Genomic DNA, 20,325 nt, shown 5'->3' with positions numbered 1-20,325 from the left:
TTAAGTATGTTTGTGCAGCTCAAAAATAAAAAATATACTAAGGGAGGGGAAACACTGGCCTAAGGGCAAGGCACACTTGAAGCATGGTTTATGTTTGTTTGTATTTTCTTTGTATTTTATAAACATTTATTTAAACTTGTTGTAATTTTAAGTAAATTTCCAAAATGTATGCTCAACAATAATCATTAAAACATTTGCAGCATAAAAACATTTATTTTATTTTATTTATTTTATTTTGGCAGTATTGAGGTCTGGAGAAAGTAATTTTGGAAAAAAAGTTTGGGAAGATGTCACAATGAATTGTATCTTAAGAACACCACATAGTACTAAATGTTCCTGAACACCTAGCGACAGGAAAAAAAAAGGCATTAAAAGTACATGGCAAAGGTTAAAAAAAAAATGGAAGAAAAGACAGCATGATGCCAAGTGTGGTGGTGACTCACACCTATAATCCAGTACTAAATAGACTGATATAGGTTTGTGAATTGTGAGACAAATATTAGTCTGGGCAACATAGTGAGGCTCTGTCTCAAACAAACAAAAATAATTTAAGGAAGAAAATGACGTTAACCTGATCAACAGTTCCTCAATAATATAACAATAAATTCCTGATTCATTAGGGTACTCAGTCCTTAAAATCTTGTCTCATCTCTCTTGTTAGTCTATGAACTACTTTTGTACATGTACTTTAAGGTTCATCACACTGATGCTTCACTTACCTTATACTAACTTGGCACATGCTGAGACTTCTTTCTCAAAAGCTCTTTGCTTCTGTCTACCTGCAGCAAACTTAAGACCAATTCTGATTTCTTCTGTGGAAACTTTTAGTATTTTTATGTCTTTCTCATTAGTATGTAAATTCTGAGGTATTATTTTGTTAAACCAGTACTGTTTGACAAACATTAAGTGTTTTATGAATTGGTATTAAATGAAAATATATATGGAACCTATGCTATGAAATTTTAACATTGGTATAGAACAATGGTCTTCTAAATTACAGCTTCAATAGTAGATGCTCATTTTTACAAATAAAAGCCCTGGTTGAAGTTGGGAAGAGAACCCTTCAAAATTCAGCATTTGTACATATCACAAATCTCTTTTCTCAAAAATTGGTAAGAAACAGATCTATACAAAGATCAGTTTGAAAAATTTTGCTTAAATAAGAGGCTAAGGAAATCTTAAAAATAATAAAAGATTGTCTAATTATTTGTTCTGTTTCCTTGTGATTTTGGAAGAAAAAGTATTTCCTTTCTATCTTTTTGCTTTTTTTGCCAGTCCTGGGGCTTGAACTCAAGGTCTAGGCACTGTCCCTGAGCTTCTTCTACTCAAGGGTAGCACTCTACCACTTGAGCCTCAGTGCCACTTCTGGCTTTTTTTTTTTTTTTTGAGTCCGGTTGTGGGGCCTGAACTCTGGGCCTGGGCGCTGTTCCTCAACTCTTCATCTCAAGGCTAGTGCTCTACCACTTGAGCCACAGTGCCACTTCTGGCTTTTTTCTTTTTGCTTATGTGGTGCTAAGGACTCGAACCCAGGGCCTCAGGCATGCAAGGCATGCAAGGCAAGCGTTCTACCACTGAGCCATCTTCCCAGCCCCCACTTCTGGCTTTTTCTGTGTATCTGGTACTGAGGAATCGAACCCAGGGCTTCATGCATGATAGGTAAGCACTCTACCACTAAGCCACATTCCCTCCTTTCTAGCTTTCTATGAAAAAAAAAAACAACAACCCAGAATCATATCACAATGAACTGTGTCTCAAGAACCCCATGCAGTACTAAATGTTCCTGAACACCTAGAGACAGGATAAGCAAAGGAAAAAAAAAGGCATTAAAACACATGGCAGTTCAACCACTTTGGAAAGTAGTATGGAGGTTCCTCAAAAGACTCTACATAGAGCTCCTCTATGACCCAGCAATCCCACTTTGGGGCATTTACCCAAATGTTTACAAACAAGACCACACTAAAGCTACCAGCACAACTATGTTTACTGCAGCACTATTTACTATAGCTAAGATATGGAACCAACCCAGATGCCCCTCAGTAGATGAATGGATCAAGAAAATGTGGTATATATACACAATGGAATTCTATGCTTCCATCAGAAAGAATGACATTACCCCATTTGTTAGGAAATGGAAAGACTTGGAAAAAAATATATTCAGTGAAGTAAGCGAAGCCCAAAGAAACATAGGTCCCATGGTTTCCCTTATGTGCAATATCTAGTATATGTCTGAGTCAAGCAGAAAAGGTCAGATAAGGTGATGTTAGGGAAATGAACCCTAAGATATGTACTCAAATGTTTTTTTTCTTTCATGCGATTGTTTCTAACACATTTATAAGATTATTTCTTTGTTGCTTTGTATGTCCCTCCCCCACAATATAGCCCCTGCTTTCACTGTATTTGATGTTGGTATAATTTGTGGAGGGGAAGGGGAAAAACAAATCGTTTAAATAGGGATACAGGTGGACCCATTGCAACAATGAGATGTACAAGTCATTATGTCAAAAACTAACTTTACAACTTTGGTGGGGGAGGAGGGAGCGGGGAGGATGGGAAGGGATGGGAAGGGGATACAAAGGAGGAGGCTACAATGCTTGATAAGAAATGTACTCATTGTAACCCCTCTGTACAGTATTTTCACAATAAAAAAAAATTTGTACCCTGTTAAAAAAAAAGCACATGGGGCTGGGAAGGTAGATCAGTGGTAGAGCGCATGCCTTGCATGCATGAGGCCCTGGGTTCGATTCCTCAGCACCACATAAGCAAAAAGAAAAAAGCCGGAAGTGGTGCTGTGACTCAAGTGGTAGAGTGCTAGCCTTGAGCTGAAGAGCTGAGGGACAGCGCCCAGACCCAGAGTTCAGGCCCCACAACTGGACTCCCCCCCAAAAAAAAGCACATGGCAAATGTTATGATTATGGAGAAAAGCTCTTAGTAAAACCATTTGTGGTTTTTTGTTTTTGTTTTTTATTTGGTACAGGGTCTGGGTGTTGTCTCTGAGCTCTTTTGCTCAGGCTAGTGCTCTACCACTTGAGCCACAGCTCCACTTCTTGTATTTTGGGTGCTCAATAAGCTATAATAGTCTTATAGATTTCCCTGCCTGGGCTTTGAATACTGATCCTTAGATCTCAGTCTTCTGAGTAGCTAGGATTACAGTGTGAGCCTTTCTCCTTTCTTTTCTTGTTTTTTTATACAAGGTCTCACTATGTAGCCCCATTTATTCTCAAACTCCTGATCCTCCTGCCTGCCTCAGCTTGGAATTACAGGCAGCATGATCAGATAAAACTGTCTTAAGATGAGAGAACTTTTAAATGATTTTATTGAAATAAGTACAATAGCCAAACTTATTTTTCCTAAGTTACAACGTAATTAATATTAATAATCAATTAGCATGATATTATTTTGATTTTATCTCACTAGTATTTAAACATGCTTTGACTTTAGTTTCTCTAAAATGATTTTACATCATTAACTTTGTTAACCCGCTTTAGTTAGCAACTAATATTAAATATAGTTAACAATTAATAATAGAATGCCTTCTCTCAGCACAACACTTTAAGAACAAATTAAAGTATGACCTATAACCAGAAGAGTAAAAATCTTACTTCATCAGCAAGTTTTCGGTTAAAAATCCTTGATTCTTCTAATGGTGACCAGATCTTTATGTCATAATCAATGCCAGATGAAGCTAGAACTAGAAATAAAATTTACATCTTAATGAAGAGATTAAAAACATGTCAAGGTATACATAAATATATATATGTGCATGTATATATGTACATATATGTAGCAAAATTCAGTTGAAATGGAAATTTTACATTTGACTACTAATTTTTTTTTCTGGTATTGGGGTTTACACGCAAGAGCTTCAAGCTTGTCAATTTGCTGGGCTGGAACTCAAGCACTTGAGGCACATTTCTAGCCCTGGATTTTTGCTAGTTATTTTGGAGACAGAGTCTCACAGATTTTTCTGCTCAGGCTGGCTTCAAACTATGTCCAGATCTGTCTTCTAAGTAGCTAGGATTACATCTGTGAGGTACCAGAGTCTAACTTACTTTGAAGATTTCTTAAAAGTAATCTTAGAATCTGGGCACTGATGGCTCACTGTCTATAATCTTAGCTACTAAATAGGCTGAGACCTGAGAATAGTGGTTCAAAGCCAGCTCAGGCAGAAAAAAACATGATACTCATACCTCCAATTCACCAGGCTAAAGGTGGAAGTGGAAATGTATCTCAAGTGGTAGACCATGAACAACAGAGCTGAGCAAGAGCCTGAGTTCAAGTCCTAGTACAAAAAAGTTTAGTCATGCAAGTCTAATAGCTAATAAAACTTGGACGAAATATTAGAAGAATAAACTCTTCAACCATTTCCTTACATTTTTTGCCAAAAGCATACTCTGTTTTTTTTTTTTTTTTTTTTTTTCCGTTCATGGGCCCTGAACTCTGAGCCTGGGTGCTGTCCCTCAGCTCTTCAGCTCAAAGCTAGCGCTCTACCACTTGAGCCATAACGCCACCTCCAGCTTTTTCTGCTCATGTGGTGCTGAGGAATTGAACCCAGGGCCTCATGCAATCAAGGCAAGCAGGTACTGTACCACTGAGCCACCTTCCCAGCCTCAGATTCTGTTTTAAATTCAAGTAGGGATATAGAAGCACCAGGCACTGTTTAGTGGGATAATTTATTCTTTTTTTTTTTTTTTGGTTGGTCATGGGGCCTGAACTCTGGGCCTGGGCACTGTCCCTCAGCTCTTCAGCTCAAGGCTAGTGCTCTACCACTTGAGCCATAACGCCACTTCCAGATTTTTCTGCTTATGTGGTGCTGAGGAATCAAACTCAGGGCCTCATGCATGCAAGGCAAGCACTCTACCACTGAGCCACCTTCCTAGTCCTAGATTATTCTTAAATAATAATATGTAGGGGGAAAAAGAGTTGATGAATCATCTGAACAATCTAGCCCTTGTCCTAAAAAGATCATCTTACTTGGGTCAAATGGGTGTGGCTGCAGGCAGTTTACCACATGATTATCAGCTTCCAGAAGCATCAAGTGCTCAGCAGTGTGCCGATCCCAGATGAAAATATGGCCACAGTCAGAACCACTCATTACAAAGTTAGCACCCCAAAAATTGGCTTCTTTTATCTAAGGGTTTAAAAAAATAAATAAACATTCAAGTCAAAATTATTATAAGAAAGTCTCTTCTTGCATCTTAAAATCATGACATTCATCAGCAGGGATTATATGGCAGTTAGAGATTCAAAATCTCTCATGAGAACACTGCTTTGTTCAATAGTACATATTTATGATGCCTGAAATAATACTTGGCGTAGAATAGCAGTTAGAGATAATAATTGCTAACTGAATGAATGGGGTTTCTGGGTTTGGGACAATATAAAGGAAATTTATATATATTTACTATTGAATATTACAAAAATTGCCCCATTGTATTTAAAAGACAATAAAAATAACTCATAAAAAACAAACTGGCTTTTATACTTTGCACTTCAGATCAGAATTTAAAAAATCATTTCCTCTGCAGCTGCAACTTCACAAAAGAGAAGAAAGGAGCAGCTTTCTTGTTACTTGGAATTGTTGTGATATTTACTTCTCTTCCTTATTTTCATTCATTCCCTTAATAATTATCATCTAAAATTTTAAGCCTCAAAGTGCACTAAATTAAATCAATTACTTCTCTTAAAATAAATATTTTTAAAAGTTTCAAACTATTTTTGTCAATAATAGCTAGCGGTGGCTAATTTTTACTGCATCTCAAAGTTAATTTTTTTCTTACCTGTACCCTAAAAAAGCAAGCTAAAACACAATTTTCAGCTACCTGTGATAACATAATGCAAATATGAGGAACAAATTTTATGAGTAGCTCAGAGTAAAATAGTTATTATAGAATTATCTGAAAGGGTCTATTATTAAATAATAATGCATTGGATTTATGGATTTTAGATACCACCTTATCTAAAGAGAAAGAAAATAAAAGAGAGCAGTAGTTTCTTGTTAAAAAATCAAAAGAATTCCATATATTTTCTTCAGTAGGCTAGTTTTCTTGTAAAACAAAAGTAAAGGTTAAAAGATAGTCTTTCACAATATGATATAGGATTTAAAAAACTTTAGGGATGACTATGAAGATTCAGTGTTACACTGAAATCACACTGGTAATATATGAATATAATAATTATGCAAGAAACATATTATGAAACTGCATTTCATGAAGAATGCCATAAGCATTTAGTACCATTGTCCTGGAGTTGCGATGGCCCTTATAAACCATCTTTACTAATGGCCTTCTAATGTTCAAAGTATCCAGTTCTTCCATTTCTTTTCTTTCTTTTCTCCTCCTGAAGAACTCCTGAATGCGAGCAACAGCAGAGCGTCTGAATAACATATTAAAACAAAAAACAGGAATCAGTAAAAAATATTCACAGGCTATTTCAGAATAAAGAATTTAAAGTAGAATAAATCTAAGACATATATAAATACATTATTTCACTAAGGTATCCCCACCAAAAGCATGAAACAACAGACAATGGTGAGACTGTATCAGACTATAGTTGGGTTACTATAACCAAATACTTTAGTAAGAGATCACTTAGAAAGCTGGAACTATTGAAAAAAGTATATAGCATGCAGAACACTGGTTTCTAAAGACAACTATATAAAATCATAAGACAGACAAAATTAAATGCAATTTTACCACAAATAAAACATATCCCATTTTTGATAATGTTAATAGACACTTTGTATTCATATACTGTTTTGTAGAATGGGAACTTTTTTGTACTACTTAAAGATAATAAAAAAATCCCATTCTTTATTATGCTTCTCTTTACATTGTAAAAAGACACAAACTAAGAGTAACATATTAGCATGGATAAACTATTTTTATTTTATTGAAAACATTGTTCAAAGACATTCCAAGAGTAGACTCATCAAAAAAAAGAGAATATCCAAGTAAAAATTTAGAGCTAATGAGACAGATTTTGTTCTAAGAAGTTAGACTGTTGCAGAAGTAGGGACTCAAGAAGATTCTTTTGTGGGGAGGCAGTAATGGATTTGAATTCTTTCCACTCTCTTGATCACAGCTGCTCTTCTACCACTTGGGCTACATATCCAATTTGGCTTTTTTTTTTCCAGATAATTGAAGATGTAGTCTTGAATACTTTTCTCTCTGGGTTGGCTTCAATACCATGAGCCTCTGGATCTCAGCTTCATGAGTAGCTAGTATTACAGATATAAGCTACCCTGCACCCACCCAAATGACTCTTTATAAAACAGATTTTTAATATGAGGAGAAACTTTTCTGATATATATGGTATTTAGTAATTTAATTATATTTTGGCCTATAGCAAAATAAAAGTATGATTTAAAAAGTATATAAATACATAAGAAAAACAAATGACATAATAATTAATAGACAAAAGATGTTCAGACTCACCAATAATACAATAAGTAAATTTTTTTCCTTATAAAAAGATTTTCATATCTGAGTGACAAGAATTTGGGAAATGATGTAATATTTGTAGGAGTTTAAAAGGGATGCTATGCTTATTTTATTGCAAACTTTTTACTGAAGTACAGTACAAGTAGAGAAAGAAAAAGGTCATAAGGTATAGCTAGCTCACTGAAAACTCAACAACAATACAAAAAATGGAGCATAACCAGGATTCCAAGTATTCCATTCCTAATATTTCTCTTTCCTTAAAAAAACATCACTTTTCTGGTATCTGATCTCATCATTTTGTGAACCTTAATTAAATGGAATTATACAAAATATACTTTTATGTTTAACTTTATTTCAACAGTTTGTATTTAGCAGATGTTCATCTTCTTTGCCTAGAGTATTATTTTATTAAAATATAATTTATCAATTTTTAAAATGTACTTATTTATATTATTGGTAGATACTGGATAATGTATAGTTTACGAATACTGAAACAGGACTACTATGAACATTACTATGTCTTCAAGTGAACGTAAATATACGTATTTATGTTGGATATATACCTAAAGAGTAAGTTGCTGAACTATAGTATGCTTAAATGTTCAGCTTTAGATATTTCTAGCTTTCCAAAGGAGTTGTACAAATTTACACTCCCAGCAATGTATTAAGAGTTTCCAGTACAATATGGTTTGAGAAGAAATTAAATAATAAAAATTTATGTATAAGCTTTGACTCAACAGTTTCACTTTTAAAAAAGTATACTTTATGAAAGAAATATTCATATATATATATATGTATATATATATGCTTAGCAAGCATTAGGTTAAAAAAAGACTTGAACACAACTATCAGATAATCCCATATAAAATCCTAATTATGTCTTTTATAAATACATCAAAATTATTTACAAATTTATTATCTGCAAGGCACAAAGACAGTTTCTATAAATTTTCTTTTTTTGGGGGGGGGGGTCCGGTCATGGGGCGTGAACTCTGGGCCTGGGCGTTGTCCTTCAGCTCTTCAGCTCAAGGCTAGCGCTCTACCACTTGAGCTACAGCGCCACTTTCGGCTTTTTTCTTTTTTCTTATGTGGTGCTGAGGAATCGAACCCAGGGCCTTGAGCATGCAAGGCAAGCGCTCTACCACTGAGCCACCTTCCCAGCCCTTCTATAAATTTTCAAGGCTAGGCCTCACACCAACCATGTTCTTTGACTGCAAGTTAGATCAGAATTATAAAAGCTGAATTTGTCAACTTAAGAGTATAAAGTGGGAGGAGTGGAAGGAAGTGGGAGGTGGAGGAAGGAAGGGATAGTGGGAGAACAACAAAGGAGGGGGTAAGAATGCTCGACAAGAAATATACTTGTTACCTTACTCATGTAACTGTAACCCCTCTGTACATCAACTTTACAATAAAATAAAGTAAAAAAGAAAAAAAAAAGAAGAGTTTAAAGCCAGGTGCCAGTGGCTCACACCTGTAATCCTAGCTACTCAGGAGGCTGACAGCCAAGGACTGCAGTTCAAAGCAGAGAGCCCAGGCAGGAATGTCCATGAGACTCTTATCTCTAATTAACCAGCAGAAAACCAGAAGTGGCGCTGTGGCTCAAGTGGTAGAGTGCTTACCTTGAGCTGAAGAGCTCAGGGACAGTACCCAGAGTTCAAGACCCATTACTGACAAAAAAAAAAAAAGTTCAGAAAAAGGACTACAAAACAATCAGGTGCCAGTGATTCACACCTGTAATCTTAGCTACTCAGAAGGCTGAGATCTGAGGATCATGGTTTGAAGCCAGCCCAGACAGAAAAGGCCTTGAGACTCTTATCTCCAATTAAGTACCCCTTCCCAGCAAAAAGAACCAGAAGTGGAGCTGTTGTTCAAGTAGTACAGTGCTAGCCTTGACCAAAAAAAAATCTCAGGACAGCGTGTAGGCCCTGAGTTCAAGCCCTAGAACTAATACCAATTAATGATAATCATGACAATGATGATAATAAAATCTCAAAACAGATGACAGTATATAGTAAATAAAGAAAATATGAAAAGGCTAACATATAAGCTGTTTCTTTGAAGAGAAACATAATTTTTCCATAAAAGATAAAAAAAAAATACTGGGCCAAGAATGTGGCTTAGTGATAGAGTACTTGTCAAACATGGATGAAGCCCTGGGTTTGATTCTTAAGTACCACATAAACAGAAAAAGCTGGAATTGGTGTTGTGGCTCAAGTGGTAGAGTGCTAGCCTTGAGCAAAAATGAAGCTCAGAGATAGTGCCCAGGCCCTGAGATGAGGCTCCATGACTGGCAGAAAAAAAAAAAGATAAAACATAATCAAACAATGTTTTAACTGAAATAGTAATCAAATCATGTTTTAACTGAAATAGTAGTTACAACTAAAAATATAACAGAATTTAAAGGCAATAAAGATATTATAATAATACATTTGAAAAAATTACACGAGTTGACCAATTCAAAAATAACTTTCTAAGTGGCAGAAGGAATAAATAGTTTAACAAAGAAGCATATTCCAAGTGGAAAGCACTAGGCTCAGATTCTTTTTGTTCTTGTTGGTCAAGGGGCATGAACTCTGGGCCTGGACACTGTCCCTCAGCTCTTTAGCTCAAGGTGAGAACTCTACCACTTGAGCCACAGCACCACTTCCGGTTTTCTGATGGTTTATTGGAGATAACAGTCTCACGGACTTTTCTTGCCCAGGCAGGCTTTGAACCGTGATCCTCGGATCTCAGCCTCCTAAGTAGCTAGGATAATAGGCATGAGCCACTGGTGCCTGGCTTATAGATGGTTTTATACCTAACTTTCACAGAAAATACCATTCAATCTATACAAACTCTAACACCAGTTAGTGCCCAGAACACAACTACAATTTTAAGAAAAACTGCAAATAATTTCAGGTAAAAGATTATGTTACCAAGTTATCTCTACATTTATTGACACCATTTAAAAATGTCTTTCAGAGGGGAGACCAAGATGGCAGCGGGACAGTAGGGAAATGCCACAGCTCTCTCCAACCAAAAAGAGAGTTCATGTTCCAATGCTTAATTTTCCCAAGAGACCGACAACAACAAAAAGACGAACACCCAGAGAAAAACAGGAGGTGGGAAAAAAAAAAACAAAAAAGAAAGAAAGAAAAGGAAGAATTTCAGAACAGAGAAACATGAAAACCCCTCCCCCAACCTTTACTGGCTCACCAAGCTGCAGCCAGCCCTGCCCAGCCGGGGCTAGTCCCCAGAGACACAGGGGGTCATCTGCAGGTCACTGGCGCAGAAGACGCCTGAGGTACCTCAGTGTCGGACCTGCTGATCGTTATGAACAGAGAAACCTCTGAGCCGGGAGCCTGCACAAAGATCCCAATCCCACCCCTCACTCTCCAAGCAGAGGGGCTCCATCCCACCAACCCACTTGGCCCCATGGCAGAAACCCCATAACTACACGGGTTGCCCACAGAACACCAGAGCAGAAGACCTTCAAGGTACTGCTGCTGATCCGGAGAGCGCAAACAGAGACAAACCCCAATGCTTAGAACCTGCACTGAGACTGAGAACCTTTCCCCACCCCTTGGCCAGAGGCCAGAGGGCCATCCCTCAGCACGAACCCAAACAGCATCAACAGATCCAGAAACAGAGGAGAAACAAACAGAGCCACCACCCACCGGCCCAGCCCACAAGCATCACAAGTGAACTCTGATTGAAGCAGCAACCGGTGACCTACATCACACAGAAACAACAACTAGCTCCAGGGTGAGTAGAATGCAGGGAATAGTGTATCCCTCAAGGGAGACCAGAGCTGGTAGGAACCCCCAGACCTTGACCCAGACCCCTACGCCAACACCTAGACTACAGGACCCACTAAAACTGGGAACTGTTTGAGAGCTCCACCAGCCCGTGGAGCACACCCAGTCGTCCAGGCTAGTTGGAATGGAGCTGAAACACCCAAGCCAGGAACAGTGCCCCTGGGTCACAACAGCCAACAGTGGAAGAAACTTGAACTGTATACTCCAGGCTGTGTAACCCAGGCGGGATACACAGCAGCACAGGTCCAACTGGCATGCCCAAGGCCGGGGACTGGGAGCAAGGACCAGGCCTGGGGATTCGGTGCCTGAGCAACACAACCAACTCCTCCCAACTGAAGTCAGAAGCTGAGTATACACATCAGCAGAGGGGAGAAAACAGGGAACTGCACCCCCTGGGAATCACGCCCATGACAGTAAAAGACCTGGGTGTCCAGGGAAAGAGAACCAGAAGCCCAAACCCCACCAGAACCCGACCCATATATCCCAGGCCAGGAATTGGACAACTCAGGCAGCCAGCACCTGTTAATAGTAAGGAGCTCAGGCTGGTAGGTGGCTAAGCAATAGAGTGCTTGCCTCGTGTGCATGAAGCGCTGGATCTGATTCCTCAGCATCATGTAAGCAGAAAGGGCCAGAAGTGGTGGTGTGGCTCAAATGGTAGGGCACCAGCCTTGAGATGAAGAGCTGAGGGACAGCGCCCAGGCCAGAGTTCAGGCCCACAACCGGCCAAAAAACCCAAAAACCAACAACAACAAAAAAACACATCAGGAGCCCATAGCAGACTCCAGCAACTGGGAGAGAGTACATTCAGCACATTCAATCTCACCAAGAGCACCTGTAAGACTAAACAGGAGCAGTGTAGGCCGCTCAGTCCGTCTAAAGGCGGAACTGCAAGTGATCTCCAGCAGAGAGCTGAGAGCCCTACAGGGGGTCAGACTAGTAGCTGGAGGTTGGCCCCCAACAGAACCATGACCATGTACAGACTCTCTCCGCCAGCCCAGAAATAGCAACCAAGCAAATATGGACACCTATTAACCAAAACAAAATTTCAGATTAGTCTCCAGTAATCCCTGAATGTCCATGCGAAAATCACAGAGAAAAATTACAAGGTTTATCAACACCCAGGATAGCAAGCTACCCCCAAAAGCCAGCAGCCACCCAGGGGAGAGCCCCAGTGAGAGCAAAGCAGGAATGGAAGACAAAAGCTACATCCAAGAGATGCTGGGGGCAATGACTCAAGAACTAAAGCGAGAATAAATAAATAAAGACAGAATACACCAACTGCAGGAAAAAGTCACAGATAAGGAAAAATCACTTAAATTATGCCAAAGGGAAATCCAAGAGCAAGCGGATAGTGCCAAGAAATTTAACCTTCGTATAATTGGAGTGGATGAAGGTGAGGAATATCAAAGCAAGGGAATGCAACACCTAGTCAACAAGATTATCAATGAAAATTTTCCCCATCTTAAAAAAGACACTCTTACCTACATAACAGAAGCATATACAACACCTAACAAGCAGGATCCCAGGAGAAACACTTCTAGACACATTATGGTAAAAATGATAGCTCTGAATAATATGGAAACAATCTTACATGCAGCAAAATGAAGGAGCTATACTACAACAGGAAAAAAAATTAGAATCACTGCAGATCTCTCCACACAGACACTGAATGCAAGAAAGGCCTGGGAAAGTACCATCCGAGCCCTGAGAACCAATAACTGCCAGCCCAGACTGATATATCCGGCAAAGCTAGCATTCACATTCAATGGAGAAATGAAAATTTTTAATAGTAAAGAAAAGTAAATGAATTCATAAACAATAAGCCAGCATCACAAAGAATACTAAGAAGGGGAACACAACCTGAAGAAAGCAACCAGGAACAGGGAACCTCACCAGACAGGTATTAATAGAAGTCTAACTTAGTAAGCTCAGGAGGAAAGGAAAGAAGAAAAACTTAGGAAAACAGGGAATGACAGGGACCACACTATCCATAAATATTAAATATCTTAATTCACCCATCAAAAGAAAAAGAACTGCAGATTGGATCAGAAAATATGACCCATCCATCTGTTGCCTTCAGGAGACCCACCTCTCAGCCAAACATACAAACAAACTCAAGAGTGAAGGGTTGGAAAAAGACCTACCAATCAAATACCCCCAGAAAGAAAGCAGGAGTAGTTATCCTGATATCTGACAAAATAAACTTTTCATTAAAATCAATACAAAAGGACAAGCAAGGATACTACATATTAATACAGGGAACAATCCAAGAGGAGGATATTGTTATTATCAACTTATATTCCCCAAACATTGGAGCACCCAAATATGTGAAGCAAATACTCTCAAATTTACAGAATAAAATAGATCCCAATACGACAATACTAGGAGACTTTAACACCTCACTCTCACCAAAGGACAGGTCTACCAACCAGAGGATTGGCAAAGAAGCTACTGAATTAAGTGAGGCCATACTCAAGCGGAACTAACTGACATCTACCAAATATTTCACCCTAAAACAACACAGTACACATTCTTCTCAGCAGCTCATGGAACTTTCTCCAAAACAGACCATATCATAGTTCATGCAAGGAGCTTAAGCAAATACAAAGGGATTGACATAATCCCCTGTATCCTATGAAATCAAGCTAGTTCTCAATAACAAAGCATACCTCAGAAATTACTCAAATACATGGAAATTGAACAGCATACTTCTAAGCAACACCTGCATAACAGAAGAAATTAGAGAAGAAATGAAAAAGTTCCTACAATTCAATGAAAATGAAGACACATCACAAAGAAACTTGTGGGACACAGCAAAAGCAGTCCTGAGGGGCAAATTTATCGCCCTCAGTGCCCACATCAAAAATATAGAGACAGACCAAGTAAATAATCTCATGTTACAATTAAAACAGCTAGAAAAACATGAAAAAATGGAACCTAAAGTGACTAGATGGAGCCAGATAATCAAATGAAGAACAGAAATTAATGAGATAGAGAATAGGAAAATTATATTGGCTATTGGTCTGTCACATATGGCTTTTATTGTTTTAAGGAATGTTCCTTCTACTCCTTTTTTCTCCAAAGCTTTTAACATGAATGAATGTTGTATTTTATCAAAAGCTTTTTCTGCATCCTTGAAGATAATCATGTGATTCTTGGCCTTGGATCTGTTGATGTGTTAGATTACATTTATTGATTTATGTATATTAAACGATCCCTGCAGCTCTGGGATGAAGCCTACCTGGTCGTAGTGTATGATTTTTTTTATGTGTTTCTGGATTCTGTTAGCTAGAATTTTGTTAAGGATCTTTGCATCTGTGTTCATCAAGGAGATTGATCTGTAGTTCTCTTTTTCTGTTGGGTCTTTGCCTGGTTTGGGGTTGAGTGTGATATTGGCATCGTAGAATGAATTTGGGATAGCTCCCTCCTTCTTTGTTTCTCTGAAGAGCTTGAGGAGTATGGGTATTAGTTCTTTTTTAAAGGTCTTATAGAATTCTTGACCTTGGCTCTGTTGATGTGTTGGATTACATTTATTGATTTATGTAAGTTAAACCATCCCTGCATCTCTGGGATGAAGCCTACCTGGTCATAGTGTATGTTGTTGAGTGAGGTAAGCCAAGAGCAAAGAGACAAACAGCACATGGTCTCTCTGATAAGTGGATGTTAAATCCAAAATGTTAGGTGATACGACAAAATTAACAAGACTTAAGAAACAAAGGATTCCACTCATCTGGTGGAATTACTACTAAATAACCCCATGATGCTGACTGATCACATAGATGGCATATATGTGCACACCAGAGGGAAACCAGGAGGACGACACAGAACTAGAGGGAATCAGGGAGAAGCATACAATAGCAGGACCCAGCAGCTGTACTGAACATTGATCAAAATGAACTAAGCAACTGAATGGCAGCGATGGGATAGAGGGAACAAGTGGGAAAGAGGGAACAGCTGACGCTATGCAAAAGAAATGTACATATCATCCAATGTGGAAGAAATAACTGTATTGCAAAGCTCATAGAACTCATAAATGAGATAGACCATGATAGACAATTTGCCCCATGAATCTTAGAATGTGTTTGTGACTTTAACTAAGCATCACTATCCCTCAACACTGTGAAATTTGGGATATTATGTAACTACTTAATCACAATAAAAATTGAAATAAAAAAATAAAAATGTCTTTCATAACATTCTATATTCTACAAACAAAGGCTCTTATGCAGGAATGAAACTGTAAAAGGAAGTCCAAGTCTCCTAGTCTAGGTTTTTAATCAACCTAACACAGGATAAATGAAAGGAAAGAAATTCCCAAATTGTGGGATTACAAAGGTGTTTGTCATACAACTACAAAATAGGCTTTTGTCTTTTATGAAAATTGATGTTTTCAATTCAAAGATTGAAGAATTAACTCCCTTATGTAAATAAGCTATATTGACCTTCTCATAACATCATTCTACAGAAGAGTTTATGTAAAAATTGTTGTATTTCTATATCTTGCTTCATAGCAGTTTTATAACTTTGGTATCCAAATCAAAGTTGCTAGTATTATGTGTCAAAGATGTATTCCCCAGGAATAAGAGAAAGATACTCCAAAGAATAAATTAAATCCTCTTTGCATATGCCTTATTGCAAATGCGTATTAAAATTCTGAATATCAGTGTTTTTCTATGTTCAAATTCTGTAAGGTCTTTTCATTATACTGTGCATGTGTTTTTCCTAGATTTTACTTAGTATTTTTTATTCATTTTAATCTTCTAATTTAGAATTTGTGATTTTTCAGACAGGATTTAAATTATGAATGCTTAAAATTAAAAATGTTTAATGTACCAATCAAGTTATGAGTAAGAGTTTAGAAGGGTATGCTTTTTTAAAGCAACATTTAAAATAGACACATATAAACCTCTGTTATTTCAATCATATCTTTACAAATATTTGAAATAAATGAAGTAGACTGGTTGTTTTCCTTTTTCTCCTTTTGGTCTTACAAAGTATTAGCAAACAAAGATATAGGATAATGGGTCTGCTATCTTTAGCAAAGTCTGCTCATAAACTAGTCTTGGGCTGGGATATGGAAATCTGAATTTTGGAATGTTCCCTGAACTGTGTCCCTGCCTGGGACACTGATCTTTGCTTACTTGGATCATTTACAGTTTGCCTAGATCACTTATAAACAAAATGTGATTTATGGTGAACATATATGTTCTTTTAGGTTCTGGGTTTAGGGAGTTCTAGTTGAGTGCACAGGCACAGGGTGCCTCTATTGCTAGCTCCCCAAAAACACTGGACTTTGTTCTGTAGGCAGGTTTCACTGTCTACAACTATTATATAAGTGTCACTGTATTTTACTGAAAAAGACATTTTACAAGGCTCTTCTTGAAAGAATGTTGGACGGTTGTGCCTAGATTCTTCCATTCCATCTTGTCTTTTTTTCTATGTGGCAATAAACCATAGGCATGTTTCCAAGTGACTGTGTTCTATAGCAAGTCATGAAATACGTGAGAGGTCCTGGGACACCTGGAACAATTCAGAGCTTATGCTGGGCAAAGTTGATGGTGCTGGCAGTCATTTTAGTTCCAGGGCACAGAGTACACAATGATAGGGAAGCCTAAGAAAGCTTTATATTTAGAAAACTCTAAATGTATTTAGTGACATTTCTAGTACAGCTGATGCAGACACATAAGCTATTCTTGCCAACAGTCAGATGATTGAGTGCTCTATGTATCAAGCCAAGAAGCTTTGGTTTTTCTGTAGGAAGAGCAATGGAGGAGAACTGAAAGCAGATGTGTCCAGGAAAAGACTGGAAGAACGAGGGAGAGTATTTTTCAAGACTAAATAGTGAAGAGATGGCATTAGAATTAAGAACTAGGATAACTAAAATTTTATTATTCCAATAAATAAATACAGTACTCATCATTTAGAATCTTAGCAGTCACATTCACAAAATATAAGACAGTCCCTAACAAGTCCCTGGTTATATGAGCAGTGCAAATAATCTATATAATTTAATTTTTCTAATTTTATCTAACATAAATTTACATTTCTTAAATATTCTCTGTTGCTAAAGAGGAAGCAAGACCTGGTGTATGGTCAGGAAAGTACCTAAGATAATCTCTACATAAAAAATGATTAAATAGGGGCTGGGAAGATGGCTTAGTGGTAGAGTGCTTGCCTCGCATGCATGAGGCCCAGGGTTCAATTCTTCAGCACCACATAAACAGAAAAAGCCGGAAGTGGTGCTGTGGCTCAAGTGGTAGAGCACTAACTTTGAGCTGAAGAGCTGAGGGACAATGCTCTGACTAGAGTTTAAGCCCCACAAACGACAAAAAAAAAAAAAAGATTAAGTAGAGGATGAGTCATCATTCACTGAATGGGAGGTAACTGTTGTATTTTCTGTTTTACCACTGTTTATCAGTTCAAAATCATCTTAAAGTTTCGGTCATCCTAAAACACTATTTAAAACAATATAATACTTTTTAGTTGTAATCTTCACTGTCAAAACATAAACCAGCTTTGAGTAGTTAGGATAACAAGCATAAATAGAAAACAAAAATCCTGGCAAGGTCCCAGTGGCTCATGCCTGTAATATTAGCCTCAGGAGGCTGAGATCTGAGGATTGTGACTTGAAGCCAGCCTGAGCAAGAAACTCCTTTAACCACCAGAAAACCAGAAGTGGCACGTGGCTCAAAGGGGTAAAGCACTAGTCTTAAACAGAAAAAGCTCAAGAGACAGCACCCAGGTCCTGATTTCAAAACTCATGACCAGCAAATACATAAATTAATTAAAATAAAATAAAGAAAACAAACAGCTTTTAAATAAATTCAATTTTACTATCATTAAAAGGTGGTAACTAGTAATAGACTAATTTCCAAAAGTGACTTCAAATATACTTATTAAAAACTGTGTAAATAACAGCACAAAGTTAAAAAAAATCCTGCCAGTTTCCAACTTTTCATGTTGGCTTTAACCAAGAATTACTAGAGATCTTGACTATTAGGGAGCTTATTTTACTATTACTGCTTTCCCTGTGGGCAACTCTCTCAGTTTTACATTCCTGATTGTTCTACATTTTATCACTTTGTTTTAAAATTTTTTAGTAAATAACTGATAATGCTACTAAGAATTAGGTTGATTTTCGTCAGTAAACAGGTTATGAATAGATGACTACTGTGATTGAGGTTCACTTAAAAGTTCTGCATAAAAATGCATCCCACTATCAGATATCAAATTTGAGATGTATTTGATTGTTATGTATCATTTTTATGTAGATACTCTTGTGAGGAAACAGCCATCTCTGAAAAACAAGAATCTTCAAATGATGCACAGAATTAAGACCCAAGTTCATTTTTAGGAAAAAGTATCTGTATAGCAAAAATGCTAAAAAGAATTATGCCAATCAAATTTTTTAATAAAGCATAAGTTGCATTCTTCAACAAATTATTCAAAACAAGTAACCAATATTTACAGGATACAATTTCAGACCACAGGTGCTTTGTCCCATGACACATTGAAGTGAACATCAATTATATCTGCACACAGGAAATATCTCTTCATTCTACTCTCATGCAGTGCATGCAACTAAATAGTTTGTGAAGAGCAACCTGCTTTACAATGCTTAACGTTTAAACAGTTCAGTAAGTTCAAAGGAAGTATTAACTGTTAATAGGAGAGGTGGTTAGCTGTGGAAAGAGGACCTGGCAAACCCATTAAAAAAAAAAAACAGTGAAGGAACATACTGAATTACCTCATTATTCTATCACCTATTGTTGTTCCTCTGATATTAAATCTAGTGAAGGGAACACAATAACTAAAGTCACTCACAAAAATTTCAAAGAACCAAATATTAAAGCATTAAGGTTATCACTGCTATCAAAAATCACCTCAACCTAAAAAAAATTTGTTTCCTTTTGTGGCTTAGGGCATTAAATGAGGAATGTCACTTGACTAAGCTAAAAGTATAAAAAAATTAAGGAAATAGAACCACTTACAGAAGGAAGATTAGAAGGAAGACACAGTTCTTAATCTCTCTTTTCAATAAATTAGAACCTAATACTGTAGAATAGAAATTTATCTTTTAGAATGTGGAGAAACACATTGATTTATTCTGAATACCATCCATTGGAACATTTACATTCTGTTCCTCAAGGCTGAGCTGCTCTTTGAGAAATAATAACTACAATTCTGAGCTGATTTATCTGTCTTAACCACAATACTATATAACAAGCAAGCAAAGAGTATAGGGCTTTTAACTCCCTAAGATCCCAGCTCTTCTTCTTTATTTTTTTCTGTATGCCTCTGATAAAGAGTAAACTGGAATCATTAAAAATATAAAACAAGTGGTTGTAACAATGACTGAAGAAATGCTGGCAGACTTACAGCACTAAAGAATTTGGGATTTAAAAATAATGGCCATCTCTCAGAGTCCAGAATGGGTGCATGAATCCAAATTTGTATGCAAAATTACACAACTTTAAAAGAAGTGATTAAAAAGCTCATGAGATTAATATCTGTAATCTTTAGGGAAAACAAGCATTAAGATAACTGAGGTTAGAACCATTGAATATTAAGCATTTCTTCACAAACCTTCATTTAAGTGTCTTTTCCAGAGCAATTCTGCTTTTTTCTTGGACTTATGAAAAGAAGAACTAGCAGCCAGGCCATTATATCATTTATTGAATCATGATGGGTTGGAACTGAGAAGGAGTTTATATGAAGCTGACCTTTTAAATTAAAATCTAGCCAAACTTCATCATTCCCAGAGCACATTTTTGTTTGTGCTCTAGTACATAAAATTAGTACAAAATACACATGCTAATTTTACTGATGTTTTAACACCATGATTAGAGAGAATATATCTTCTTGTTTATCTTTTTCAATTTATTTTCCATTTAATGATTTATGTTCTCCTAGACAAAATGAAAGGGCACTCAAATATATGCTGATTCATATCCATTTAAAGTTGGGATTTCTGCCAAATAGATCACTTTCTAATAGACTATAGCTTGATTTTTCTCACAACAGAGCAAGGATCAGCAAACTTACTTTTAGGCTAAATTTAGGTCAACTTTTTGAAATGTCCTTTAAAC

At 37.1% G+C, this 20,325-nt stretch overlaps 1 protein-coding gene across 7 annotated transcripts in view; it reads right to left on the bottom strand.

Moving 5' to 3' along the window:
• Dcaf6 (DDB1 and CUL4 associated factor 6) overlaps window positions 1-20,325 on the bottom strand; it is a 118,796-nt gene that overhangs the window by 8,486 nt on the left and 89,985 nt on the right. For all 7 annotated transcript variants that reach the window (XM_013021811.1, XM_013021814.1, XM_013021818.1 and 4 more), the window contains 3 exons: window positions 6,234-6,372; window positions 4,972-5,128; window positions 3,600-3,688 (listed from right to left, as the gene is read on the bottom strand). In XM_013021811.1, the coding sequence (XP_012877265.1) occupies window positions 3,600-3,688; window positions 4,972-5,128; window positions 6,234-6,372 (385 nt within the window). The remainder of the gene's footprint in view (window positions 1-3,599; window positions 3,689-4,971; window positions 5,129-6,233; window positions 6,373-20,325) is intronic.

The sequence above is a fragment of the Dipodomys ordii genome, unplaced genomic scaffold (assembly GCF_000151885.1).
Source record: "Dipodomys ordii isolate 6190 unplaced genomic scaffold, Dord_2.0 Scaffold57, whole genome shotgun sequence".
In the NCBI taxonomy this organism is placed as follows: Eukaryota; Metazoa; Chordata; class Mammalia; order Rodentia; family Heteromyidae; genus Dipodomys; species Dipodomys ordii.
This window is presented reverse-complemented; position numbering and strand designations above follow the sequence as displayed.